The 26,993-nt window shown below is 53.5% G+C and overlaps 11 protein-coding genes across 11 annotated transcripts; 6 read left to right on the top strand and 5 right to left on the bottom strand.

Moving 5' to 3' along the window:
* Nucleotides 1-41: 41 nt before the first annotated feature.
* Z520_07564 (uncharacterized protein) lies at nt 42-1,343 on the top strand (the record flags this gene model as incomplete). Its single annotated transcript, XM_016778061.1, has 1 exon — nt 42-1,343. The coding sequence occupies one exon, from the start codon at nt 42-44 to the stop codon at nt 1,341-1,343; it is 1,302 nt and encodes a 433-aa protein (XP_016630967.1).
* A 379-nt stretch (nt 1,344-1,722) lies between these two features.
* Z520_07563 (uncharacterized protein) lies at nt 1,723-2,475 on the bottom strand (the record flags this gene model as incomplete). The annotated part of the gene is made up of 2 exons (XM_016778060.1): nt 1,723-2,388; nt 2,464-2,475. The coding sequence occupies 2 exons, from the start codon at nt 2,473-2,475 to the stop codon at nt 1,723-1,725; spliced, it is 678 nt and encodes a 225-aa protein (XP_016630966.1).
* A 961-nt stretch (nt 2,476-3,436) lies between these two features.
* Nucleotides 3,437-6,526, bottom strand: Z520_07562 (uncharacterized protein; the record flags this gene model as incomplete). Its single annotated transcript, XM_016778059.1, has 1 exon — nt 3,437-6,526. The coding sequence occupies one exon, from the start codon at nt 6,524-6,526 to the stop codon at nt 3,437-3,439; it is 3,090 nt and encodes a 1,029-aa protein (XP_016630965.1).
* A 586-nt stretch (nt 6,527-7,112) lies between these two features.
* Z520_07561 (uncharacterized protein) lies at nt 7,113-8,893 on the top strand (the record flags this gene model as incomplete). Its single annotated transcript, XM_016778058.1, has 3 exons — nt 7,113-7,292; nt 7,369-7,647; nt 7,721-8,893. The coding sequence occupies 3 exons, from the start codon at nt 7,113-7,115 to the stop codon at nt 8,891-8,893; spliced, it is 1,632 nt and encodes a 543-aa protein (XP_016630964.1).
* Nucleotides 8,894-9,552: 659 nt separating this feature from the next.
* Nucleotides 9,553-11,351, bottom strand: Z520_07560 (uncharacterized protein; the record flags this gene model as incomplete). The annotated part of the gene is made up of 2 exons (XM_016778057.1): nt 9,553-11,025; nt 11,076-11,351. 2 exons carry the CDS (start codon nt 11,349-11,351, stop codon nt 9,553-9,555), a joined length of 1,749 nt encoding a protein of 582 aa, XP_016630963.1.
* Nucleotides 11,352-12,931: 1,580 nt separating this feature from the next.
* Nucleotides 12,932-15,730, bottom strand: Z520_07559 (uncharacterized protein; the record flags this gene model as incomplete). Its single annotated transcript, XM_016778056.1, has 3 exons — nt 12,932-13,344; nt 13,402-15,635; nt 15,708-15,730. 3 exons carry the CDS (start codon nt 15,728-15,730, stop codon nt 12,932-12,934), a joined length of 2,670 nt encoding a protein of 889 aa, XP_016630962.1.
* A 2,138-nt stretch (nt 15,731-17,868) lies between these two features.
* Z520_07558 (uncharacterized protein) lies at nt 17,869-19,293 on the top strand (the record flags this gene model as incomplete). The annotated part of the gene is made up of 1 exon (XM_016778055.1): nt 17,869-19,293. The coding sequence occupies one exon, from the start codon at nt 17,869-17,871 to the stop codon at nt 19,291-19,293; it is 1,425 nt and encodes a 474-aa protein (XP_016630961.1).
* A 967-nt stretch (nt 19,294-20,260) lies between these two features.
* On the top strand, nt 20,261-21,040 carry Z520_07557 (uncharacterized protein; the record flags this gene model as incomplete). The annotated part of the gene is made up of 1 exon (XM_016778054.1): nt 20,261-21,040. The coding sequence occupies one exon, from the start codon at nt 20,261-20,263 to the stop codon at nt 21,038-21,040; it is 780 nt and encodes a 259-aa protein (XP_016630960.1).
* A 684-nt stretch (nt 21,041-21,724) lies between these two features.
* Nucleotides 21,725-22,492, top strand: Z520_07556 (uncharacterized protein; the record flags this gene model as incomplete). Its single annotated transcript, XM_016778053.1, has 1 exon — nt 21,725-22,492. One exon carries the CDS (start codon nt 21,725-21,727, stop codon nt 22,490-22,492), a length of 768 nt encoding a protein of 255 aa, XP_016630959.1.
* A 295-nt stretch (nt 22,493-22,787) lies between these two features.
* On the bottom strand, nt 22,788-24,728 carry Z520_07555 (uncharacterized protein; the record flags this gene model as incomplete). Its single annotated transcript, XM_016778052.1, has 1 exon — nt 22,788-24,728. One exon carries the CDS (start codon nt 24,726-24,728, stop codon nt 22,788-22,790), a length of 1,941 nt encoding a protein of 646 aa, XP_016630958.1.
* A 443-nt stretch (nt 24,729-25,171) lies between these two features.
* Nucleotides 25,172-26,776, top strand: Z520_07554 (uncharacterized protein; the record flags this gene model as incomplete). The annotated part of the gene is made up of 1 exon (XM_016778051.1): nt 25,172-26,776. The coding sequence occupies one exon, from the start codon at nt 25,172-25,174 to the stop codon at nt 26,774-26,776; it is 1,605 nt and encodes a 534-aa protein (XP_016630957.1).
* Between the last annotated feature and the right edge of the window lie 217 nt (nt 26,777-26,993).

Raw genomic sequence — 26,993 nt, 5'->3', positions numbered from 1 at the left:
ATGGCCCGGTAACAATCAATCTACAGTCGCAGAAATACAAGATGTCGTTGCGCACTTCGACAGCCCGCCTCTCCCGCCGACTGGCGACAAAGCGCCCGGCCGTGACGCCTTCTGTCAGAAATGGCGTGTCAGCTCCCTCGGCGCTCCAGAGTGCCTCTATGGCGACGGCCGCCCCTCCTGTGACACAAGATTCGACAGGCTCGAAAGGTCCAACCGCAATGGTCTTTATGAACATGGGCGGTCCTTCGCACACCTCTGAAGTAGGCGACTTCCTCTCCCGTCTCTTCGCCGACCGAGATCTCATCCCCCTGGGCCCATTACAACCATATCTGGGACCTCTCATCTCTCGCCGCCGCACCCCGAAGATCCAACAACAGTATTCGGCCATAGGCGGGGGTTCTCCCATACGGAAATGGTCGGAGTATCAATGTTCGGAAATGTGCAAGATATTAGACAAGTTGTCGCCAGAAACGGCACCACATAAACCCTACGTGGCATTCCGATACGCGAATCCGTTGACGGAGCACATGTATGAACAACTCCTGGCAGATGGGTTTGGTGGCGGGAAGGGAGGTCGAGCGGTAGCATTCACGCAGTATCCCCAATACAGCTGTTCCACTACGGGCAGCTCATTGAACGAGCTGTGGAAGTGGCGGAACCGACTGGAGGGCAAACGGGCAACGACGGGGGAGGTCGATCCAGAAGGAGCAATAACATGGAGCGTGATCGACCGCTGGCCCACGCATCCAGGGTTAGTTGAGGCCTTTGCGCAGAACATCGAAGCCAAACTGGCCGAATACCCCGAAGAACGCCGGAAAGACGTGGTGATCCTGTTTTCAGCACACAGTCTCCCCATGAGCGTGGTCAACAGAGGCGACCCTTATCCCGCCGAGGTTGCCGCAACAGTACACGCTGTCATGCACCGACTGGGTCACTCCCAACCGTACAGACTGTGCTGGCAATCCCAAGTCGGGCCTTCTGCATGGCTGGGCGCCCAGACAAGCGACACTGTCAAGGAATACGTGAAGCGAGGACAGACAGATCTGATTCTGGTCCCGATCGCCTTCACGAGCGACCACATCGAAACCCTCTACGAGATCGACAAGGAGGTCATGCACGAAGATGCCAAGGGCCACCCGGGCGTCAAGCGCGCGGAGAGTCTCAACGACAACCCGGTCTTCATCCAGGCATTGGCCGACATTGCGCACAAGCATCTCCTGAGCGGCGAGAGCTGTTCCAGGCAGATGGGGTTGAGGTGTCAAGGGTGCACCAGCGAGAGATGTCTGGAGCAGAAAAAGTTCTTTGCTGGCCAGCATGCAAAGATCCTACCGACTGTACGATAGGTATTGTTTTGGAGTGAGAAAAACACCTTGTCTACTGACACAAAATGAAAACGATGGAACAACCATCTCATCTCACAAGCTGGTGTCCCCAATTTTCCTTTTCCATGCATGTTATGGTGGTAATGCCTTCTAAATGCTTCTTTTCTATTCTCTGTTCCCCATCTGCTCCCTCCAGACCCGGCTTTCCGGAAGGATGTCTAATCCATACTCCGACCATGCTTGCGGAAAGGCAAATGCCCAGGTATCTACCCATGCACAGCATCCAATATCCTTTTGTGCGCTCCCTTAGAGCCAAGTTCACGCATTTGTCTTGAGACACCAAACCCTTCCCAAGAACAAGCATTTTGAGGGCCTCAGACCAGGACCGAGAAAATCAATATCAATACATGGTCCAGCCCCCACTAACATTCAGCACCTGGCCCGTGACCCAACCGCTCTCGGGCCCAGCAAGCCAGCTCACCACACTGCTCACCTCGCTCGGGGTCCCTACTCTCTTTTCCACCGGCGTATTGTCCATCTGCATCCTCACAATCTCCCTCGGAATACTGTCCAACATCTCACTCTGCACGGGCCCCGGCGCGACGGCATTAACCGTGGTGCCATTCCCGCCCAACTCGGCGGCCCACGATCTCGTCAGCCCTTCCATGGCGGCCTTGCTCGACGTGTACAGCGACAAGGCACCGAACCCGGCCCTGGCGCCCACACTCGAGATGTTAACCACGCGTCCTCGGGAGGGCATGTGCGGCAATACCGCCTGGGTCATCAGTATCACTCCGCGCACGTTGACGTCGTAGACGCTCTCGTAATCCGCGAGCGTGATCTCGGTTAGGGGTCGCGTGATTTGGACGGCGGCGTTGTTGACCAGGATGTGGATCTCGGGCCCGAAGTGCGAGAGGGTTTGGGAGACGATGGAGGCTGGCGCGGATGGGGTCGAGAGGTCGGCTTGGATGGAGATGGCGGAGGAGGTGTTGGGGAGGGAGGTGATTGTTGAGACCAGGCTGGCGGCTTTGGAGGAGGAGGACGGGGAGGTGTAGATGATCGCGACCTAGAGAAGGAGAGGTGTTGGTGCGTGAGATATTAATTCTGGACGTGGACGGGAGGATAACTGGTTTGGTATGACACTGTTGAACATGGGGAGGAGGGAGGGTCTGGGGTTATGGTTCCCAATGCGAAGCAGTAACAGAGGCCGACGATGGGACAGGGATAGTAAGTAGTATACAAGACCTCCATCCCTTTCGCCCAATTCTCTTTATTTCCCCCTAACAGCCAACGCGAGGATGAACCTCGGACATGGTCCAGAAAAGTCGACTTCCCGTCTCCTTTCCCACATCCCCAGGTATCCTCGGACCACGAGGGGACAGTATACATCCATGCCAGCCCCAAGCCGGCGCTGCGCCATACATCACCTAGGTAGCCTGGGTACCTTCAGGGACCCACCGACATGGACTCTCCTCGCCTCTTCCTCGCCTCAGACGACACCAAAGAAAGTACGAGGTACTGCACTGAACTAACCTTTGCGCCCCTCCGCGCCAGATCCAGAGCCATATCCGCGCCGAGCCCGCGACTCGAGCCCGTGACGATCGCGACTTTGCCTTGTAAGGTCTGTGCGGGCAATCCCCCCTCTGGCTCCGATGAAGAAGCCTGCCGGTGCTGTTCTTCTCTTGCCTGTGCCATGATTTCGACAACGGCTGAGGGGGAACCTCTTACGGACTGGGGAGGTAGGTAGGTAGGTTGGGGGAAGGAATGAATGTATGTAGTTGGATGTTTTCTCGGGCGAGAGATGAATAAAGGGAAGGAAGAGCGAGAAGATATTAGTGAAAAGGACCTTGTTCTATCGGAGAATTGGATATATATACCTACCTAGGTATGGATCCGCAGGTAGAGATGAGTGCTGTATGATGTATTCACCTGTAGAATGATAGTCGGACAAATGCGGCCGCAAACTCCGCCACACGCCCGCTGTACAAATAGATATTGCAAGTGTAACACAGGAGAAGGTGTACGACAGTAGCATACTCTTTACACAAACTACCTATGCGACATTCGTACATGCTGACTATGTATTATCAGTTTCTGTTTCAACGGCTACAGAATTACGTCTCCCAGCCACTCCACTCGGGAAACTTGAAAGTCTCCGGGGAAGTCTCCTTCCTTTGCTTATATACCTCCATCCAGATCTCCCAGATCCTCTCGAACAACGGTCTTAATTCTCCGCCTTGGGGTTTCTTGGGATATTGCTTCTCGGCCCAGTAGCTGCCATTAGGGTAGCTCTCCACCTGGGTCACCCACTCACACAGATTGCGGAAATGCGCAGTCCACTCCACGTGATCCCTGGATTCGACCACCGCCCTCAGCGCCGCTGCAGCGGACGTGACGGTTCCGTTGGTCGATACCAGGAGGAGCCATTGTTTGAAAAGATCCGTGTCGAAAGGTGTTCCCTCGGGCCGTTGGACGTACCCGCTCGCGTAGATGGCCTCAACCAGCTCAAGGGTCTCTGCTGGGTGTTGCGGACCGACATGGGTGATGACTTGTCTCAGCACTGCGTGGTCCACGGGAAGACCTCTCTTCTCACGGCGATCATAGTATTCCACCACGGCGGCTGTCAATCTTCTAGCCCCGCTGGACCGGTCTTGTTCGAAGAGTTCTGGGAAAGTCCGCTTCAAGACGCCCATTCCGCGAAACCACCGGCTTGAATCACCATCGCGACGGCGCTTGGAAACAATCTCGGTCTGGCCTTTGTTGCCCGAAAATAATAGCTTCATGTCGCCTCGGAATATTTTGGCCAGATCTATGATTGCAGACATCTGGATTGCAATATCACTCTTTAACCCCTCGACGTGCACATCGTTTGCCCGTGAGGTCGTTGACGACTTGCGAATATCGATAGCAAGCATGAGCAGCTTTTCCAGGCTCATCTCGGAGATATCACCCCTTGGTGCCGATAGTTGAGCAGAGGTTGCACATAACCTCTGGACCATATCTGTTTTGATGAGCCCGACAGCAAACTCCCTGAAGCTTGGACCAAATGGATTTTTCCGGCACCCATGAGCAATTGCCAGACAGACTTTGGCAACTTCCTCGCAGCTGGCACCAACCTCCATGAGGGTATCTGCGAGGATCCATCCCCCTTGAAGAAGATCAAACCCGAAGCTCACCCTGGGAAATGCCTCCCTGACCAGACGAGTCCATTCGGCAACCAGGTCGTGACGGCGATCTCGAATGCAGGCGCAGATAAGCGTCCTTGATATAACCCCTGTGGGTATCAGCCCGGCGTACTTTATGGCATGGACCGTGAAGCCAAAGGATTGGACAGAGGGGTTCTGCGCCGTGTGCTGCATCAAAAGTCTTTGAAACAGGCGGGCAAAGCTCACAGGCCGGTCCCTCGACCTGTTGACCATGTGAATCTTGTCCAAAGTAGACTCGACCACGGCCCAATTACCCTCGCAGGCATGCTGAAATGCATATTCGCTCAAAAGAGCAAGAGAATCAATATTCTCGAACATCGCTCCAAGTTGATCGAGGATAATCTCGGCGTCCTCAAAGTCCTTCGAACGAACCAGTGCTTTGAGGACAGGTACAATAATGTCCTGAGAAGGGGTGAGCGAGCAACGTCTGGCGATACTGACGATCTTTCTCGTCTCTTCAAGACATTCGGGAATAGTGTGCTGATCTTCGCAGAAAAAGTTCAAATACTTGACCGATAACTGAAAAACTTCCGCTGGATCCACAGAATCCTGCAGCAAAGGGGGGAAAAGGATGTTTTGAACTCTGCTGGGAGTTGACTCTGTCGCCAAAAGATGCTGGACAAGATCGAAGACCGGCCGGACATTGAGGCCTTTGGAGTCGAACGGCCTCTGATGTTCGAAATACAAGTGGAACACAGCCTCTGCGATGGTCCAGTTCAGAGCACTGGGTTGGCTTGTATAATGCCTCATGACAGCAAGCCAGCACCGGTACCGTTTCTCTCGCCTCGACTTCGGGGTCTTATTTCGGCGCCAGATAAATCGATATAGGCTGAAGAGGGTCTTTGGGTCCAGGACGTTTATGGCGTGATTGACGAAATCTTGCGGTGCTGATGGCAGCAAGGATTCCACCGCAACTGGGTCCCAGGAGAGCTGTGGGATTTGGTTGAGGAAGTCTCTCAGAGCCTCATCTACGGCTTCGTCATCGAGGTAAGCAACCAAAGACGCTACTCGATCCCCATGAACGAAGAATGCTCCACGCATCGGGCCGTCGGCGCCTTGGTTCTCATGTTCTGGTGATGGAGTGGAATTTTTTTGGTCGAGAAAGCGATCAATGGATAGTGATTTTGCATTGCCTTCGTTTTCGGACAGAGATGGTGGGCTATGACGATCCTTCGTGTAGAGATTGTTTTGCGGTATTGGGAAGTAGGTTGTAGAAGGAAGGGGATCGCTTTCACCTCGGACTGGGGTTTCCTGCGCTTGCCGGGGATCTATCACAGCGGTTCTTCTCACGAGCAAGTCTGAACCTCTTTTTTGTCCCTTCTGGGGCGTAATTTTGCGCCAAAGCTCCTTCGGTTTTGTGAAATCTGAGTGCCTCTCTGCCGACCCGTCAGAGTTTTCACTGAACAAATTATGAAGCTCATCTTTGCCTCTGTCGAATTCTGACTTGTGCTGCTGTCTGGGATGTGTAGTGGTTCTGAAATTCGGTAGTCTGTGTGGAAACTCGGTGGCCTTCGAGATCTTGTCAACAGCCATTCCGTGCGCACGATGCGGATGCGTGGGTCTCAGGGGGATGAAGGGTACATTTTCAAGTTCGGCGTCTGCGCGAAGGTTCTCGGTCGTCATGTCGTGCGTATGCTCCGATTGTTCCTGAAGAGCGACAGCGGAGAAATCCCTCGTTGAAGTCTTCCTCTTCCTCTTGGTACTCCTCGTGCTCAGTGTGAAATCTTCACCTCTTTCTGCAGCCCCGATCATTGCATTGAGTTGATTGGCGCCTCTTCCATGGGACAACGCCCGTATGATTTTCTTGGATTCCAGGGCTTGTTCCGCCAGGCGGACTCGCCGGTTGACTTCATAGTTGAGGGTCACAATACCGCAGACGCCACCAAGAGTGCTAGCCACGAGGACGGGAGACGATAGGGCCAAGCGACGCAGAGCTCGCAAAGCATTCTTGGAGGGAACGATGGACGATTGAGCAGCTGGAGGTACTCGAGGATTCATCATGTGGTTGTACCCCGGGGCTCGTGCGCTGGAGGCCTAGACGGAACCAGCGGTGCTGAGGCGGTCATTGAGGGAGCTTTTGTCAAGACGGTGACATGGTCTGGGATCGGGGATGTGCAGCGTCAACTGGCATTGACCACTTGCAGGCAATGTAGGTACAAAGATGCTTGTATCATGCGATTCGAAGTTCACGCCCTCGACGCCTCGACGTCTCCACCTGCGGAGAATGAACCTGAATCTGCCAAGAGTCCAAGACTCGCTGCAGACACGGCTCGACGGGAGACGGACGGGCCTGATCTCCAGTTGGTGATCAACCGGTGATAAGGCCTCTTGGGCCTCACGGCCTCAACGCACATCTTTTGAAACGCCCACCACTTAGGAGAGCCGCACCACGCACCCTTGCATACACGGGACGCCCTACTCCAAGTTTCTCTCTCGGGGTTTGGTGCAATGGCACTATATAGGTAGGTAGTCCTTGCAATGTCGAAATTGGATCGCCCAACCCTTCCAGCTGCCCAGGCCTCCTCGAGGACGCCGTCGGCCCTCACACATACCACGGTAGAGACTAGAATCTCTGAATGTGGCAATGGACAGCGCCAGTCTGCCCGAACAGATTCGTCCAGCCTCAATACCCGACGCAGAGCAGGATGGCAGCAGGGACAAGCTTACAATCCAAGATGCATCTCCTCCTTCGGATAACAAGCATGGCTTGTCATTGAACGTGCATGTCGACTCTCATGCTAGTCATGAGCACACGCATCACCATGTGAGTGGTGGTTCTTCTCCTCTTGAAGAATCATATGCGCACATTAGAAGCCAGTGGTTGACATTTTTGACTTCAGGCAGAGATACGTGCAAGACACCGATACACTATCCGTCGACCACGGGCCCTTCAGTTCTCGTATCGATCACAGGTCATCCATGCCGGGGACGAACGCGGGCTTCATGAGACAAACAGCCGGTCGAGCATTTCCAGCCACCTTCCCGAAGATATCGCCAAGGAGAGAGAAAGACTCGATCTCTTCATCGACCTGATCTGGGTTGGCATCATCGGCAATCTTTCAGAAGTCTTCTCGTCGTTAGGTTTCAGGGCCGAAGACCCAAACCTAGGGATTGCAATTGTAAGAAACAGTGGCCCGATATTACGCAAACGGTCATAAATAACATCACCAATGCTGATCCTGGAACGTCTAGCTCGTCTTTACCCTGGTCTTCTTGCCCTCGTGGCGCATCTGGGACGCCATGCGCGAGTTTCTGAACAACTACTACATGGACGACATGGTGCAGCGGGCTTTCACGCTGTGGATTCTGCTGCTCTCAGTCTTCTACGGCAATCAACTGGCCTATCTGACCAAAGATATCGACGAGGTCAAGCAGTGGGTCATTTCGACATATCTCGTCATCTTCGGCGCCTTCTGGCTCATTGAACTGGCGTATTCGATCTTCATCAAATGGCTGCGGAAATTGGTCTTTTTCCAAACAATCCTTCGACTACCTTCGATCGCTCTCTGGGTCACCGCTATTCAGCTACCGGGCGCCCGTGCCATAGGCCCCGTCTGCGGTGCGATCGTGTGGGAGTATCTCTGTCCCATCATCATGGACTCCCAAGTGACCGCGAGACTCACGCCGATCGAGGTCAAGAAAGCGCTGGACGTGCACCACTTCCAGTCGCGCATGTCCAACTTCTTCATCATCATCTTGGGAGAGGGTGTCCTGCAACTCGTCAAGGACGGGCCCCTGGGTCTCGGCCTCAACGGCAGCACGGGCGTGATGATCTGGATCCTGATGATCTACTACGAATTCTCCTTCCTCTACTTCAACCGCGACGGGAGCCGGAAGTTCGTGCCCGCGGCCACCAAAAGGGGCCAGAAGACCTTGATGTGGGTGTTTTGGCACATCCCGCTCTTCTCGTCCATCTTGACCTTTGCCTCCAGCGTCATGTTCATCATCCGCCACCAGCCCGACGCGCCCTACAACTCCCTGACGGGCCAAGCATCCGCAGAAAAGATCCCCCAGGACGACCTCCCGCTCTATCTGTACCGGGCCGTGTGGACATGCGCCACCTCGCTGGGCGTGATCATGCTCAGCATGACCGCCCTGGCTCTCCTCGACAAATCCCTCGACGAACCCGCCACGCTCAAGATCAACAATCGCTACATCCGCCTCGCGGGCCGCATCGTGTACATCATTGTGATTCCGTGCGTGCCCGCCGCCCACAACATCGACGCCGACCTGTTCTTGGGCATCGCGGCCTTCATGTTGCTCGGCGTGACTGTCTGGGAGTGGAACGTCGGGCTGGACAAGGGAGGCGCGCTGATCGAGCCGCTGGGTCTGTCGCACATGATGAGTCGCGAGTTGAAGGCCTAACCGCCCTTTCTATTGCCAAGGAGAGAGAAAGAGAATGACTTGTATATACACAATGCATACTTCTCCATACATATTTAGAATATACATGCCCTCCACGCTTACAATAATAAAGAAAAAGACGCCAGCCAAAACTGGGGGAAAACAGCCCTCCTTCTCTATCTCACAGCCAAAAGGCGTGGTCTATTACCGTCTACCCCCTGCCCGAGAACGGGGTATCTAGCGACCGCAGACGGAATGAACCTCTGAGGAAAGACGTAATAGTGAGTGCAGCGTTAAAACAAAAAGTAACATTCCCCTTCTGGTGTTTGCCCCAGTCGCGGTACATACCATACAATAGATATATCAGCACACAGAATTCATGCTAGAGAGAAAAATACAGATACGGGGCGAAATTGATTGGATTCCAAGTGCTGTGCGGGAAAAAAAGGCACCCAAAGGTGGTGGTGGGTTTCGCTATCCAACGCGAACAGATCGCCTGCAATCTATATTCCTATCGTGTACTCGGTACAATATATATCGCAAAATCGAATAGATAATACATGGCTAATACATGCAATTCAATCGAATCATTCAAGATGGTCCTCATCATCCTCCGTTTGATCTAGATGGACGGCGGATGGTTCCGCAAGATAGACTATGTAGATCGTGTTAGCAATCCCCTACCTAATCACAGAATCAAGAGGGAAGAGGGAGAAGGAGGACGGGAACATACCATTCGGCCTCAAGAACCAACTGAGGATAAAAACAATGACAAAAATCGAAGCCAGGCAAATAAACACAATCCCGGCGTAGATGCCCACCGTCTGGCTGTAAATCAGGTTGAAGACCGTCGGTGCCACCACACGTGCCAGTGCGTGCAGAAGACCCGATGCACCAAGCACTTGGCCCGTTCGATCTGCGGGGATGTGTTTCGTGAGAGAGGACTGCAGGGTTGGCGAGCCGATCCCACCGAGAGAGGCGATCATGCCGGAGAGAACCATGATGGCACCATTCGGAGTGAAAGCGTAACCAATGTAGCCGACAAGGTCGAAAATGATGGCACCACGGATGATCCAAATGTCGAGCATATCCGAACCCTTGTGCCCTTTGGAGTGTGCTTTGGCAGGGCCCCGGAAGAACCTGGTGAGCAACGGCAGGATGAGGACCAAACCCAACACGCGGCAGATATTGACCGCGGAGAGGTACATGCTGGAATTGACGGCGGTCCAGCCGAAGCGGTATTCTGCATATATGATCATGATCTGCACGGTTCCCATCGCCACGCCAAACATCATCGTGTCGATAGCCGCGAGCACGAATAGGTTTTTCCTCAACGCGGAGCTCGAGCCTTCGCCTCTCGGCCTGAGAACCCAGAGTGGTTCGAAGAGGTTGTAGTTTTTGATGGTCGTAATCCAGTCACTGTCCGGTAGCTCCGCCTGAGCGAACTGTCTCTTCTCCCTTGCCAGCAGTTGTCGCTCCTTAGACAGAGACTCTGGCACAGCAAATAGGGTGAAGACGATGAAAAACGCGTTGCACGCAAGAGCAAGGTAGAATGCAATCATGACTGTCCCTGTCACTTTAATCAGATAACCCGACACGATTGGGCCCAACGCAATGCCAGCAAAAAGAGTCCCGTGGAAATAACCAAAAGCGACTGCTCGACGTTCGGGGGGCGAGCAATCGGACGCATACGCAAAAGCCAAAGCCAAAGCGGTGGTGAAAGAGCCACAGAGGCCATCCACTAGGCCTCCAAGAAGCAGCCAGTAGACAGAAATCCGGCCGTTCGTCTGCCCAACAATGATAGTGATGATTTCGGCGACAAGCGCGCCGAGAGAGGCGGAGACCATGACTTTCTTCCGGCCGACCCGGTCTGAAAGCGACCCTAGATGGGGGGATATCAGAGCGGAAAAGACCCCACTGAGAAGATTGATGTAGAGATTGAAGTTTGCAACCCGGGCTTGCACATGTGGATCTCTGCACTGCGGATTCTCCTCTCCTAGGACAACAGGGAGAAACCTGAAGTTGGGGTTCTTTGATGCTTGCTCCGAGAGATAGTCCTTGCAGATCAGGTCGAGGATGAGGTATGTCTTGGGAACAATGATTCCGCCAAACGCGATACAGAAGGGGAAGAAGGCAGGAAGAAGCCAAAATATCTGTGACGAGTTCAGCGACAGTTTTCCACCCACAGCATTGGCAGACTTACTGAAGGTGTCTTGTACCAGGGGAGATCGCTTGAACCGTGAGCGCCATTCCAAGGTTCATTGATGGCCCTTTCAAAACTCGGGCGAGCTCTTGCATATGCGGTGGGTTTATTTCGACGCTGGTCAGGGCTCACCAACGGGCTCATCTCGTCCTCCTCGTCATCTTGGCTGTCGCTGATGTGAAACCTCGCGTTTGTGGTAGACTCGGTATGGCTTTCCTCGGCCAGTCTGACCTCCTCTTGCGCCTCCTCCGCGAAGGCATCTTCATGGTCCAGCATCGTGGCTAACGCAGGGAGATTCGTGTGGAGAGAGATGTTCCCTTCGGCGCGAGAGTCGAGGAGGAGGATTGTCGGCCGGACAGATTGAGGAAGAGATCTCTCCCTACCGCATCTGGACCCTGTCTGTGGTATTGAGAGGGGTTCGGGGTTGAGTGATGGTCCAGGTCGAAGCAGCTGCTGGTATGATTGATAATATCAATCAAAAGGATTGGGGTACGAGTATCATCCTGAGTCTTGACGTAATAGTCTAAGTATCGACCACAGGCAACGATATTGTATTGGACGTGGATTACTGGACCGACTCGGAGAACTGCGAACCGGATGAGATATGCAAGTACAAGTACTCGGTATGCAGGGAGGTTGCAGGGCCAGGTTTGGCGCATTGACAACTAGTATCTTTGCGGGATGGAGAATCTCCGGTTATCTACATTGTACTACTAATAACTATTCGGTACCGCCAGATGTGGAAACATGAATACGAGCTTTGCCCGGGTCCCTGTTGGATTTTAGTTACTCCGCTACTTGATACCCACGAGTTTGCTCTATTTCCTCTTCTCGTACTCCGGTACTACAGGAGCTGGACAGGGGGCCCATTATCATTATTTCGGGCATTTGTAGTGGCCTGGCGTCCTCTCTAAGACTCCGTCGTTCGGGTCGTGTCGTGTCGTGTTCCCAGTGGCAGCTCAACAGCTCAATGGGGCCTGAAGCAAAAAGGGGCATGGATTGCCTTGTGCCACTTGTACGAGAACCTCGTAAGCCCAAGGGGCCCTTTTGTCATCATCTATCGGTCGGCCCAGGCCGCTGCCGACTACCGATGGGCTTGGGCTGGACAGACAAGGTCAGAGTGTTACGGGGTAATAAAGCTTTCAGAAATCTGGATTTGATTCTCCCCCCTTTTTTTTGGCGGAAGCGCCTCTCTCGCTCTGTGCCTATCTTCTCTCTTCCCCTCGCTCCGTGTTCAATGTGTATAGCGCAGACCTTCGCCTTCTTCTCTTCGCGGTCGCGGCATTGGCCTGACGTGGCAATCCATCTCCTGCCAGCGCCTCGTCCGCCCTTGAGTGGAACCATGGCCGAAACCAAGCCGGTGCCCAAGACTCGTGCAGACTGTGTCCATGTATCCAGCGGCTTGCGGCCACGTACGAGCTTTGCATGATGCCTCAACATCCCTCCTTCATACCCAGGCATATTGTTGTGCAAAGCAGTTGAAGGGGTAAGATGCTCCCTGTGAACTGACAAGCATTTAACGCAAGATCCGTTTCCCATTCAGTCATCAACCGTGAAATAACCATCATCGTAGTCTCTTCTCTCTTCAGGCGTCTCTGGGTCTTGATAAGAAACACACAATCAAACTCCTCGCCTCGGTGATTGTCCGCTTGCTTGCAAGCCGCGGGCGTGTTGTTCTCGTCGGTCTAGACTTTCCATAACTGCAGCTCCAAATAAACTTCAGCACAGTATCCAAGATGCGTGTGGAGTGAATTGAACGTCGACGCCTGTATGATCCTTTCCCAATGGCCATTAAATTCGTCCGTCAGCCAGTAATGTTCCATGTTACCCTGGCCTGAAATTGCGGCGAGAGTCGATCATTGCCGACCCTTTTCTCGCCATTTCAAAAGTTCGCTCAGACTCGCCAAACTGCAACCCATGCGCATAAAGTCGTTCCGCAGCAATTCGTCGGCGCTAGCGCGGCTCCTGACGTCGACGCAGAGGCAGACACTGAGGAACGCCTTCAGCTCCCGTGACAGTTTGTTGGGGTTCTTCAAGCGTGGTGTGCCGTTTGTCGCAATCAAGAACAAGGCCTTGAGCGGTTCTTCGTTTAGATACGGCGGCTCCGACTCAATCATCTCAATAGCCATAATACCGAGAGACCAAATGTCAACCTTGGGGCCGTACTCTTTTTGCTTCACGACTTCGGGGGCCATCCAGTAGGGTGTGCCGACCATTGTCGCGCGTTTGCTCTTTGATTCCGTGAGCTTTGCACAAAACCCAAAATCGGCTATGCAGTCTGGGTCAGCAACATCATCGCTTTCGGTCAGGGGACGGGGTCACTTACTGATCTTGACGTTGCCCACTCGGTCGAGCAGCACATTGTCACTCTTGATGTCTCGGTGGATGATATCTTGAGAATGCAAATGGGCGAGCCCTTTGCAGGTTTCGTAGCAGATTGTGGAAATCTGATCCTCGGTGATCACAGGGTTATTGTCGATGATATCCGTAAGCGCACCACCCTCCATAAACTCCATCACCACCCACAGCTCATTGTTCTGTTCTTGGAGGAAAGAGTCGAGGAAGTTGACGATGTTGGGGTGTTTGGAGTCTTTCATGACGATGATCTCGTTGACGATCAACTCCTTTCGCGGCTGGTTGCGAAGATCCATCTGCTTGATGGCGACTTGGCCCTTCGGACCATGTGTTCGGTATAGTTCACGTGCGACAGCTGATGTTGCGCTTTCCTTGACACGGGCAACATAGACTGAGCCGGAAGCGCCCTGACCAATCTTCTTTTGCTTGCTGTATGACTCCAAAGGATTATCTTTGGACACCACCTGTTTGAGCTTGGCCATGACTTCGCTTTCGCTCATACTCGACATCCGAACTTCCTTGGCCCGCTCTTCGACTGGCTTCTTCGCCGTTAGTGCAATTTCGGCTTCTTTGCGTGGGTCAACTGCAGGTTTCGCTTGCGGCTGTTTGGCGACATTGAGAGGCTTGGGATGCTGTACAGATCCTTGTGATCGACTCACAGACTGTCCATTCACGCCGTTGGCCTGTGTTTTGGGAGGAGAGTCCTTCCGGGACACCTCGCTCGGAGGATATCTGGCATTTGGTGAAGGCTGGCGATCACGCTCTCTGCTCTCTGGTGATCGTAATGAACTCTGGCTGGAGGCAAGTGACTGGGGAACGGATTTTTGGGAATTGCTGCTCGGAGCAGAAGGGGCGGGTCTTTGCGCTGTGGGAGTTTGCCTTGCTGACCCTGAGGACGATTGCTGGGGAGCACTTGGCGCGGCTCTCGCGGGATTATATCTAGGATCTTGCCGGTTGGGCGCACGATCAGAGCCACTCCCGTATCCTCCGATCTCCTGCTGAGCTAACGGCGGACGTGACTTTGGTAATGAAGCATTATAGGCTTCTTGCTCTTTGCGGCTGCGCTCAATATCCTCTCGCTCCTGTTCCCTCTGTCTTTCGACCTCTCTCGCCCGCTTCGCTTCCGCTTCCATCTGACGACGCTTTTGTTCTTCATTGGCGATTGCTTTAATCCGGGCGGCATCAGCCTCCATGTCGTATGCACCTTTGTCTGTTTGCGCCCGCTGCAAGGGTGGTTTTGCTGGGGGGGTCCCTATTCGGGCAGGGCCTTCCTGATATTTGTTGATGAATTGATTAGCATTATACCGCTGTGCATCTGTGGGTGGCGCTGGCCTTGGAGGTGCAACACTATTGCCGCCTGTTGGGAATCCAAGTTGTTTATTTGGCTGGGTGGCCGGCGGGGTGACCATACCGGGGGTATACATCTCGGGATGCTGCTCACGCATTTTCTGGTCTGAAACAAACTGTAAAACTTCGATGACGGCCTGGGGATTCTTCTTGTAGTCGTCTCTTGTAATGGCAGAATTATTCAACAGTTTCTCCCACTCCTGCGGTAATCCGACAAAGCCGCCTGTCTGAGGGTCAAAGCCAACGTGGATACGATGGCTGAAGTTTGTGGGATTACTGACGCCCCCCATGCCTGGGCACCGCTCGTATATTTTGTCAATCCAGTCGTAGATTTCGTCGTCGTTGCGGACTTCACAGGTGATGGTCCGGGTCGGCAGATCACGAGCCATGACGATTTTGCCGCCGGCATCTTTGGGATTCGCAACGCGGGTGATTTCAAAGGCCATCCGGGTTTCCTCAGAACGAGTCACCCCCGTCACAGTATTCAGTTGAATGGACTGCATGAGCTTCCCGTTCTCACTCTTCAAGAAATCCAGTCTGAACTCGCGGAGAATCAGGTATCGTTGGTTCCATTGAGCGAGAAATTTGTCTTCTTTGCAGCGCACATGGCCTTCCTTGATGATAGTGACCGGACCCGAGGGTTTTCCGTTTGTTGATAGGGACAGAGAACTGCCATTAGAGAAGTAAGGGGCACTTGGAGTACTGACGGCCGGAGAGGCGGGGCCGCCTATAGACATGGACTCGAAGGTGCTTGTCGGTATCGAGGTGTTTGAGCGCTGTAACTCCAGATGTCGAGGGCGATCGGTGGGAGGGCGAGGAGCAGGACCTGGATTCATAAACTGGCCCGAGGAGTAGAAACTGGGAAAGAGTCAGTGGCATGACCACAAATGTGCGGCAGAGGTTTTGCAGTTCGGTCGCTGTGCCACTTACCCATTTTCGGGTCCTGAAGCCATTGTCGGGACGGCGTCTGAAGGACCTCTGTTACACGTCTGGTTTTGGTCTTGGGCGGGAGACGCAAGACAAGAGGTTGATATTGTAGCAGAGCTAGAATTCAGCGGGGTGCGGTAGTCGGCTGAGCAGGCGCAGACAGCGACAGCATACGTGCGGCTCCGCGAATCTCAGGATGCCGACGTGTAGCAGACGAGTAGAAGTCGGAAACCGTCTTTGGAAGTTTCAGTGAATCCGTTTGAGATACTCCTGTATTGAGTCTTGGCCCGGGGTTCGTGTGTTGGTGAGCGCAGTTTGATCCACACTCCTTGACCGGTGATATTTTGGCGGCGCTGTCCGGTCAAAGAAGGTACTTTGACGCGAGTATCAGTGAACAGACAATGGCATTGTACAGCAGGATTCTATACGACGTCTAAAGTCGTGGTGCTTCGAGCTGGAGAACAAGAATTGGCCTGGGGAGTAACGTTGAAGACAAGGGTAGGTGACGGGAGGTAGCCCGGCAGGAATAGGGCGACCAGCGATGGCCTCTCAGGTACCTCGTATTGGGTGGGATCGAATGGACGAGCGAGCGAACGAACGAGAGGCAGACAGCAATGGAGTCGATTCGGGATCAGGCTGAAACCTGCAAACCAGGAAGAGGGCAATTGGATTGGCCTGGATTGGCCCAATGGGCAGCCAACTCTTCACTGTAACAGTGGGCGGCTAGAAAGGGTCGAATGGGTGGAAGAGATGGAAGAAAGAGGGTGTCGTCGGAGGCGAACAAATAATGGGGGGAGAAGAAGCACCCAGAGGAAGAAGGAGGAGGGCGATTGGGGGAGACAAAGCTATCCGTGGCCCCCTCGGCTGGGCATCAGCAGCCTAGATTGGTCCTTCTGCGGTAAGGATTCCAGTTAAACAACCAGGGTTTAGGGTCGCCTAGCTAGGTGCGATCTTCACTTGGAGCTTGGGAGATTTGGCCCCAGGGTCACCATGGGTGGCTTTTCGGATGTATCTGAAACACGCTCAGGAGTTGCAAATTCGCCGAATGACTGTGTTCAATTGCATTTGATCCAACGCCATCAAGCCCCAGCCGCGTGCCACCTGCATGGTTACTTGCTTTTGCTTTTCCTAGTAACAAGTCCGGCCTCTGCGTTCCACAGCGTGCCTACCATCGAGCCCAAATGGCGAATGAGATGCGTTGTAGCTGGGATATCATGGTGTTCTTTGTCTTCCCTGGTCGCCAGCCAGATCAGCCACTTTTTGAGCCTCTCCGCCGCTACGGAGACGGAGAAGTGTTTCAGAACTTGCCTCCACAATCTGGTAGAAGGATAAAACCTCGGAGATCCAGAGGGTCGCAGAAACAGGAGATCATGAGGCGACATCTTATTCGATTGATCGCCGACGGAATGGCAGAGGCTGCATCTGTCTTGAGAGCTGGCAGTGAACATCATGAAGCTGTCCCGACTGGAAAAAGTTGCCTTCCATCCCTGAAAAGCGATCAAGGGGTGCGGTCCGTCCCACAGCTTATGAGCATGGCCCTTCCAGTGACTGGTGCCGATCTCAGATTCATATCCCCCCTGGTACCAAAGGAGGATTTAGGTAGTATCTTTCCAAACACAACACCACAATAGTGAGAACCCAAAAAGAGGCCCAATTTTGCCGGATGGTATATTCCGCCCAGGGGAAAATTGGCTGTGTGAGTGCTGCGAACCACTTGGCCGAGAATCCATGACCATGATATGGCCAGCACTCTGTAGTTGAACCTCCTCTTAATCATGACGACGCCTGCCTCGTAACAAGCAGTTCACTTGCCTCAAGATTGCAGCGTACTCTGTGATTCCTCGAAATCGACTGAGTCGCTTATTAATTACCTTGGTATGAATATCAGGGGCCACGAGGCTGAAGCCTCAGTCGCAAGGCTGAGTGCTCTAGGTAGCCAATGACGCAAGAGCCGGCCATCTCCAAACTTCGCGAACCCAAGTCTTTTTTTCGTGCGGGTAAACACCACAAGGAACGCATTTCTAAGCGGGGGGCGTCGCATTGATCCCTCATAATATTCTGCTCTTGCTCCGTTCGAACTCTTCTTTCGCTCCCCTCCTCCTTCTTGCTGAGCTCTGTTAGCATATACACTACCCCCAAAGCAACCCTCGTCTGTCCGCCCAGCATGTCCCACCCTCAACCGGTCCCTCGGCCGCCCGAGAACTCAGAACCGGAGGACGACGACTTGCTGGACGCAGATGAAGCAGCCGAAGAAATAGTAGACGACGACCATGACCACCCAATGGATGACGAAGATGACGAGGACATAGAAGGCGACGAACAAGAAATTCAACTGCAAAACGACTCTGCCGCGCATTTCGACCACCACACAGACAGCATATTCTGTATAGCGCAACACCCCACCAATCCAGCTATCGTGATCACAGGCGGCGGCGACGACGTCGCATACCTTTTTGACGCATCGATACCTACCACAACTCAAAACACCAACGCGCCTCAGGGCGAGAGAAAAAGCGTTCAACCCCTCCAAAAGCTGGACGGGCATACCGACTCGGTCAATGCAGTAGCCTTCACATACCCCCGTGGTGAATACGTGTTAACAGCGGGACTTGACGGGAAACTACGCGCATGGAGGTCATCAGAAGCCTCGGGCTCAAGAGAATGGACATTCGTGGCCGAGACTGCTGAAGTGGAAGAGATTAACTGGCTAGCGCCATCTCCGAACAAAGACCAGGAGAACGTAGTAGCCCTCGGCGCCAATGATGGATCGGTTTGGGTCTATCAGATCAACGCCGACGATAAAGCCAGTCCCCTCACAATTGTGCAGGCGTTCTACCTCCACACTGCATCATGCACCGCCGGAGCGTGGACGCCAGACGGTTCGCTCCTCGCGACAGTCTCGGAAGATGGCAGCCTCTATGTTTGTGACGTCTTCTCTGCAGGTCAAGCCGTCATCTCGTTTACCGCCGCAGACCAACGCTTTGAAGTTGAAGGCGGTCTTTACAGCGTCGCATGCACTCCGTCGATGGTTGCCGTGGGTGGTGCGGGTGGGAACATCAAAGTTGTGGGCCTGCCACAAGCGGCGGATCAGGCAAAGAAGAGCGGCGGCACCAAGGGCGGCGGGAGACAACAGCAGGCCTCTTCGGCAGGGCAGATCCTGGCCTCCCTACAAGCCCAATCTGACGGCGTCGAGACACTTTCTTTCTCTTCTCCACCCCTCAACATTCTTGCCGCAGGAAGCGTCGATGGCTCAATTGCCCTGTTCGACACAGCCCATCGCTTCGCAGTGCGGAGACATATCAAAGAAGCACATGAAGAATACGCGGTGGTCAAAGTCGAATTCGTCAGGAATCCACAAAAGGGCGGCTGGCTCTTGACCTCTGCGGGCATGGACGGAGTGGTCAGGAGATGGGATGTGAGGGGAGGGACAACGGCTGCAGGGCAAGGGTTCGTTCAGGAGTGGAAGGGACATAGAGGGGAGGGAGAAGGAGGTGGTGTATTGGGGTTTGTACAAGGTGGGGGTGGAAACAGAATTGTTACCGCCGGCGACGACGGCGTTGCGTTGGTGTTTAAAGCGGACATTGCCTGAGACAATGAAAAACACGATGCTGCATCTACCTGCTTCTATTTGTGTCAATCGGGTACGCTTGTCGGTGAGATACCGAGAATTGCCCTTGTGCTCGGGAATTCGTGTGAAGCGAGGTCTTGAGGCCTCACCGGAGAAGGTTTGATACATCAGCATCTCCCTTGTGAGTGGGTACGATGGTCTCACCATTCTGAAAATGCACGCGATGAGCCAATCCTTCAGTAGGGGTCACTGGCGATAACAGGCATTGCAAATTATGGCGTGATGAATGGCACATGGCGGACAGGCTTCTGAAGATGCTTTGAGTACCTATGAACCACACGGACAAGTGCCAGAATCAATCATCGTCGGCGTTAAGCATCATTTGGCGACGCTCTGGAAAGCTCGTCAATCGTACTGCCGTGTGCATGTCCGACAGAGAGGAGAGTACTAGGTACAAAAGGAAATAGAAAAAATAAGAGCCCACCGACGCCAATGACGTCGCTTGAGGCGTATTCGCATTTCCCCAATGCGGAACTTGCGTTATTCTGTTGCTTTTTCAATCTTCAATCTTCAATCTTTTGCAAGATCATACTCGGCAACCCAATCATTTTTGACGTACCCAGGAAAAGAGGAGGAGCAGATGGTAAGCCCATTCCACGAGATCGAGCTCGATGCGCATTGAATCCCCTCAACAACCAGCGCATGCGTGGCCTGCCATGGAGGTAATTGTAACTAGGTACCCACCGACTGTCAAGGTAAGAGGAGATGGCGGAGATAGGAGACATGGCAGACAGAAGATACCGAGTATCAAGCGACAACCTGAAGATGTCAAAAGAAATAAAACACTCGAAGCGTTCATCGAGCCTTCTCCCTCCAGCAGAGTAGCACCTGCCTAACCACCGCTGTGAATACAAGAGCAAGTGTCTTTCGACATCTTCCCGGATTTTCAGCATTCCCATTCGAAGCCCAATAACACCCTACCATAGACATGTCTCCTGCACGATTCACGAACAAGCTTGCGGGCCAACGTGTTCTTCTGGTCGGAGGCACTGGCGGTGTCGGAATCAGCGTTGCGCAGGCCCTGGTCGAATTTGGAGCAACAATCATCCTCTCTTCATCCCGAGCCTCCAAGGTCAAGGACGTATGCGCCCAGCTTGTCAGGGACTACCCAGACGCCAAAGACCGCATCTACGGATTCGCCTGTGACCTAGCCAGCCCCAACGTCGAGGCCAATATCGAGGCTCTGTTCGAGGAGGTCGGCAATGTTGACCATATTGTGTACATGGCTGGAGATCGACTGCCCATGATTCCGCTCGACGAGGTTACGCTGGAGAAGTGGCAAAAGTGTAACCAAGTTCGAACCATTGCTGCGATCCTGGTTGTCAAAATCGGAACACGGTACATGAAGAAGGATCGGCACTCTTCCGTCGTCTTGACCGGCGGTTCTATATCTGAAAAGCCAATCGCTGGAGGATGGTCCATGCTAGCACTCATTGGGGCCGGGCTGAATGGTCTAGCACGACAGTTGGCTTTCGATCTGGCGCCCATCCGCGTCAACTGTGTCGCTCCAGGGGTCATCGAGACAGATCTTTGGCAGGGCATGGGTGAGGAGGGCAAAAAGGCATTCTTTGCGACCCTCGAGAGCAGGTTACCCACTGCGAAAGTCGGACAACCCGTAGACCTCGCCGAAGCATACTTGTACTGCTTGAAAGATGCCAACGCGACAGGGATCGTGATCCATTCCAATAGCGGGACATTCTTGGTGTGAGATGGTGGCAGACTGGAATGGTATTTCCTCACCTAATATCAATACATAGATTTGGAGTCGGCTGAGGCACCGTGAAATGAAAAAGAAGGGTTGACCATACACATTCAAAATGAATCTGTCGCACAAGATCTTTAGCTCTATTTTTGGCTGAGGCGACCAGGCTAAATCGCGAGTCCCTCAGCCTCGTCGGTGGCCGTGTCTAGCCTTATCACGTGGAGGGCTGGTTTTGCCTTTTGATTCTGCTGTTCCATTGAGACTTTCTTCACTCCCATATTTCATAGAAGTCCAACATAGACTATTGAGTAAGAGATTTCATTGTCGATATACTACTCTTTCCTGGCAAATGTGAACTCAAATTCAGGCAAACGCATCAGACTCAACCAAGCGGAAATCCAGTACCAGCGTTCATTCTGTTAAGCGACGAAAAGGTGAAGGATCCCAATGATCACAGCCCACTGAATCCCCGAGGAACGAACTCACGATCCCGTACCCGGCGGCCTCTCTCTCAAGCTGATGTACCGGGCTCTTACGAGGAACATTCCCAAGCAAACGCCCTTTTTCTACTCATACCCAGCAAAACTTCCAACCAAGATAGACTGGGAAGGCAACCCAGCTCCCAACAAAACCCAGGCGCTATTGCGGGCAACAACAACAACAACAACGAGAACAAACAAACCATCAACCATGGCCGCCACTCGACCCACGCATTCCCACACGGGCAACTTACTCCCCGCGATCCTGATGCTGCACGGCGGCGGGTCCAACAGCACGGTGTTCAAGATCCAGTGCCGACGCCTGATCTGGAACCTCGAAAAGCAATTCCGGTTCGTGTTCGTGCAGGCGCCCATCGAGGGCACGCCGGGGTTTGGAATGCTGCCCGTTTTCGCGTCCTGCGCGCCCTTTTACCGCTGGGTGAGCCGCAAGTTCAAAGCCGGCGAGAGTGACCAGGAGGCCACCCCGCCAGAAGAAGTCGAGGCGGTGGATAACGTGATTCTCAGGGCCATGGAGGACAACGGTGGCGCCGACAGCTTTGTCGGCATCATTGGCTTTTCGCAGGGCGCGAGGCTCGTTCCGGGATTGCTCCTGCGGCAGAAGATCGAGGAGCGCGACGACTCATCATCGGGCGAGAGTCGATGGAAATTCAAGTTCGGCGTCATGATCGGTGGGCCGTTCCCGCCCATTTCGCTGAGCGAGACCGTCGACGTCCGCGACTACGACCTCCTGCGCCAAATCCCCACCGTGCACGCGTGGGGCCGTGACGACCACGTCAAACCCGGCTGTCTCGAGCTGCTCAAGGCCTGCGACAGCGACGTCTGCTTCCACATGGATTTCGAGGGCGGACATCACCTGCCCCTCAAGGACGTCGAGGCCAAGGATCTGTGCGATCTCATCATGGCTGCGTGGTATGCCGCTGGGGGAACGTACGGGGTTAGTGCAGATGAGACGTATTGATTACCTCTACCTATGTTGCTGGAGAGGAGAGGACGGGGGTCGGGACGTGTGAAGATCCATCCTCGTATGGATGATATCGTCTGGATGGGAAGTCCGGGGCAAAAGGGGAAGAAAAATAACGACAATTATGATGATAGAGTATATAACGTCCAATTATTATATATATGACGATACGCTGCAGGACTGACCCTCAGGCGCAACATTCTGAGCAGGGTTTCTCTCCATCGGCCCAGATGTTTCGATTCATATCAGGAACGACAAATGAGTGGCCTCGTATCACGGACGTATGATCTTTTTAAACTCCGCCGACCAAATTACCCACGGCTCCAGCGAGCTCCGAGAACAAGATGCCCTTCAGCACGTTCTCGCCCTGATGCTCTGCCCAGTGACCCGCGTCGATCAACCTGCGCTTCCAGCCCTTCTTTTGCGCCTCGCTCAGTTCTTCCCACTTCTTCAGCGTCTCCTTCTGCACGACCTCGGCGTCCGACTGCAGAACCTCGGTGGAGATTTCGCCCAAGGACTGCTCCCGCACAATGATGGCTTTTGGCGTTTCCAAGTTGGAGTTTTCCTCTACGAGGTTCTTTAGTGAATCCGTTGCCGAAGACAAAGCGGAAGAAAGGGACGAGGTGATTTCGTCCACGGAGCTTTTGAGGGTTTCCGTTGCGCTGTGCGCCGCGACAGGAATATCTGATGCCGCGGAACTCATTCGGTCAGCGAATATATAGGGCCGAGCAACCAGTTCGCGCATACGCGGTGACAGCCAGTCCGGAGCGCCGAGGACGGGTGGCACGGCGCCACGGATCTCGCAGAATGCTTGCATGAGGAAAGCAACAAATCCGACGACCACAAGCGCGAAGAAGACGCTGAATGATGTTTGCACAGCCTCGGAGCGTCCTGGAGGGATGAGCACATATCGAGGGGCCTTAGTTGAGGTTGGAGGGAAAGGCCGGAGCGGGAGGTAATGGACCACCACAAATTTATCAACGCCGACAGAGGCCAGGCGCAGGGATTGGGGTCCAACTGTGCCGGTGGCTGGAAGAGCTGGTCCGTTAAAGCTTGACAAGACAAGCCGCGTGAGTGGCCCATTATGAACGGCTTTGATGAATGTGTATGATCTGAAAACTCCCAGTCCAGCCTCCCTCGAGTAGTCGAGCGCCAATATTTCTATCGAGCTGTTCTCTCCAGACTGTCCTGCTACCGCAATCACGAACTGCTTCTCGCCTTGCTCCGATTCGGTCAGGCTGCACACATCCAGCCCAACCGCCGCTTTTATGGACATACTGAGCTGTTTGCGTAACGATATGCGGGCTTCCGAACAGTCGTGGCTGATTCGAAGGACCAAGAGATCTGCGCCAGTTCGTGATGGGCGGTTCCTGAGAAGTAGCAGATGACGAGGGGTTAAAAAGCGCAAAGCGCGAAACTTAGGTCTCTGTGAGGGAGGCAGCGAGGTTGATATCTCAGCAGCTCGAAAGAGAGATGTTGGAGCATCAGGCTTGGATGATGTCGGAAGCTGCTGTATAAATACTTCATCATCGGTGCAATACGCAAGCAAATAGCTGCCCTTGTCGTCTTCGACCACCAAATCCACGTCCCCTGCCTCGCGATTACCCAGCTCGATGCGTGAAATCACATCATCCAGCCCCGGTTTTGGGGTCGGGCGAAACACAATGACTTCGTTGGTTGGAGCAAGTCCAGACGCGATAGCTGCGAGGCGAGGTTGACCAGTTTTGGTGGCCGGCGAAAACCGCAGGACTCTCTGGTATGTCTCGTTCTTGGTGGCCGTCGCAGATTTGAACAGCGCAGCCCGGCCCAGTGGTTGTGAGGCGGTTGCCGAAGCCGCTAGCTTCTCTTCATCTCCATCGACGACACTGCCGTCAGCCTTCCTTTTCCTTGTGGGCAGCCCAATCCTGAACGATCTCAGATGTTCGTTTTTCCCAGCGTTCTGGTCGGCAACAGAACTGTTGATCCCAGCAAAGGCGGTGAGCGATGCTGCAGATGAGTCGGCGACCGCGAGACTCGTAACGGAGTCTTCATCGCTGGCAAGCTGAATGTCAACCACCTCCTTCAACTGATTTCTTTGCGAAGTATCGAGCAGGGAGATTTTGTTGGGGACGCCGGTCGACGACGAGCCTCCACCTCCACCAACAAGCAGAAAGTCCGGATTGAGAGGGTCAAAGTCGGCGGCGTAGAGGGGATAAGACAGTTGCGTCCTGGAAGAGGACACAGTAGGTGCCATGTCGGGGATGGAGAGACTGAGTTGGGAGGTTACAGTAGCGCAGTGGAAACGAGGTGTTGGCAGAGGTATCTGATAGAGGTATAGGGGGTATAGAGTCGTGCTTCTGCTCCCAGCGTTGGTGGGATCTCTTTCACAGACGCACCAGCAGCCTGTGGCCGGTATTGAACGAGTTGCAGTTCCAAGTTGTAAATTCGCCGATTCGGGTTCCAAGATGGACGTCAGTGCCTTTGGCTTATCGATAAGGTTAGCGCAAACTCTATCCCCCCTGCGTGAGAAGCGCACACACGTGACCGTCGAATCCATACCATGTTGATCTGGCTTCCAGTTGATGGGCAACCCAAGCACCTCCTCTTTCACTCCAGATTTCCAACATCCGCTCATTACACGAAGCCATCGTCACTCATACGATACCGGTGCTAGTACCGGTTTCAATACTTTCAGTCATGCGCAGGAGATCAACATATATCACTCACCCCAGTCGCGCTGTCAATCCAGATGATATTCAAGTCCGCCAAAGTCAGCTATTGCTAGGAGCATTGAAGGCAGCACGAGAAGAACGCTTGACGCTGGGCCTCGAAGAAGTGCCGGTGGAAATAGCCAGTTACTTACGAGAATGCCATGAACTTCACGTCCGTTGGGCACCGGAACATCCCTATAACACAACCGCTCCGTTCCTTTCAAGGATATCCCCTGGTCTACATGTCCAATACACGCCTTTGCACGAAGGCCAGGTCGATCGCCTTTGCAATCTCCTCCACAAGGTATTCGGGAAACAGCTCCGTTGCGACTCGCCAGAAGCAACCTTCATCAGCCCTCCTCTGACATCCGAACGCTTCGCCCAGACTTCATCCTTTCAGTACTATTCTCTTCTGCCTTCGCTAAAGCACCTGGTTGCTTACATATACCATTCTGTTTGCACACCGAACGACTTGCAGTGTCTGCACACGGTGTCCCTCCTAAACATTGCCGATTCTGTGGACTTTGACTACGACAGCATCTCCCATGCTCTCACCATCACCATTTTCTGGTCAAAGCAACCTGCTGTATTCTACGACCCAATTGGGGAATTCACAACTCTTGATGCGTGGAATCTCGATGTGCAATCTAGAAAGGACGACAGGGTCGAGGTTGGTATTCTCAGTGCATCACCAGCAACCGAACCCTCAGACCTTCAGCTATCAGGCTTTCTTACTGTTGTCGGAGAAGATGATCATCCGAAAGCTACGCTTTTCAGTTTCCCTTCCCGCCATCATTCCTTTGGTTCAGATCAGGCAAAGTTCCAGAAATACACTGTTTCGTTTGACGAGCCGACTGGACTGCATCCGACCTTACGAATCTCTTTCCCCTCGGCGGTTTCACTGACCGAGCCCGAGAATAAGCCTCCTGGAAGTGTTTGCGCACTACAGACCTATCTAACTCTTCCTTCACATATCTTTGCCGACAAATACGCGTTTCTCAGCAACGACCCGCTGTTTCAGAAATTACATCACGTTGGCCTATTGCATTCCATTGCAGGTGAGACAGACCTAGAGGCTCCTGACTATGTCGTCAGAAAATGGGGATCGACAATGCTGCTTGAACTCCAGACACCAAATGGCAGTATTGGAGAAACGAGAGCTGCGGTTGGAGTATGGGATGTGACCATACCCCTCCACCTACGGTATCTGGAACCAAAGAATGGCAGCTCGTCCGAAGTCGAAGTGCCTTGGCCTATTGTCTTCTGGGCCTGTACCGCTGACGATGGAACCAAGTTTCCTGTAAACCCTTTTGACAGGATTCAGCTTGGCTTTGAAGGATTGTTCGGCCCCAGAACTATGTTCTACCATCTGGACCCGGTGCCGACCCAGGGTGCTGCACCAGGAAGACTGATAGAGCGCATCTCCGCGCCAGTCTTGGACCTCAATGCTGCAAGCCCATCGAAGATCGAGTCGCTGACCATGGCTACAATTGCCCTCGGATTTTTGTGGGTGCTGCTGAAGCTGAAGCCCTGGTTCACAGCAAGATCCACCCGTGACCAGCATGCCTCGGGAATGAAAAAGAGGCAATGAGAACGTACTTAGTGCTCCTTTTATCTGGACAAGATCGCTCCGTTCGTCATGGCGGATAAGCCCGTCCAAGCACGCTGTGTCATGTTTTATGTGACTGTTTACGAGACGCGGCTTGCGATAGTAGGCGAGTGACAAAGCCATTGCAAGACCAGACCTTATGGTATATTGCCTACGCCAAAGCCACCCGTCGCCATAGGATCTGCGCCCCTTTTACGCC

Source organism: Fonsecaea multimorphosa, assembly GCF_000836435.1.
Source record: "Fonsecaea multimorphosa CBS 102226 unplaced genomic scaffold supercont1.15, whole genome shotgun sequence".
NCBI lineage: Eukaryota > Fungi > Ascomycota > Eurotiomycetes > Chaetothyriales > Herpotrichiellaceae > Fonsecaea > Fonsecaea multimorphosa.
Note: the sequence above shows the minus strand (reverse complement) of the source record. Positions and strands in the feature narration are given on the sequence as shown.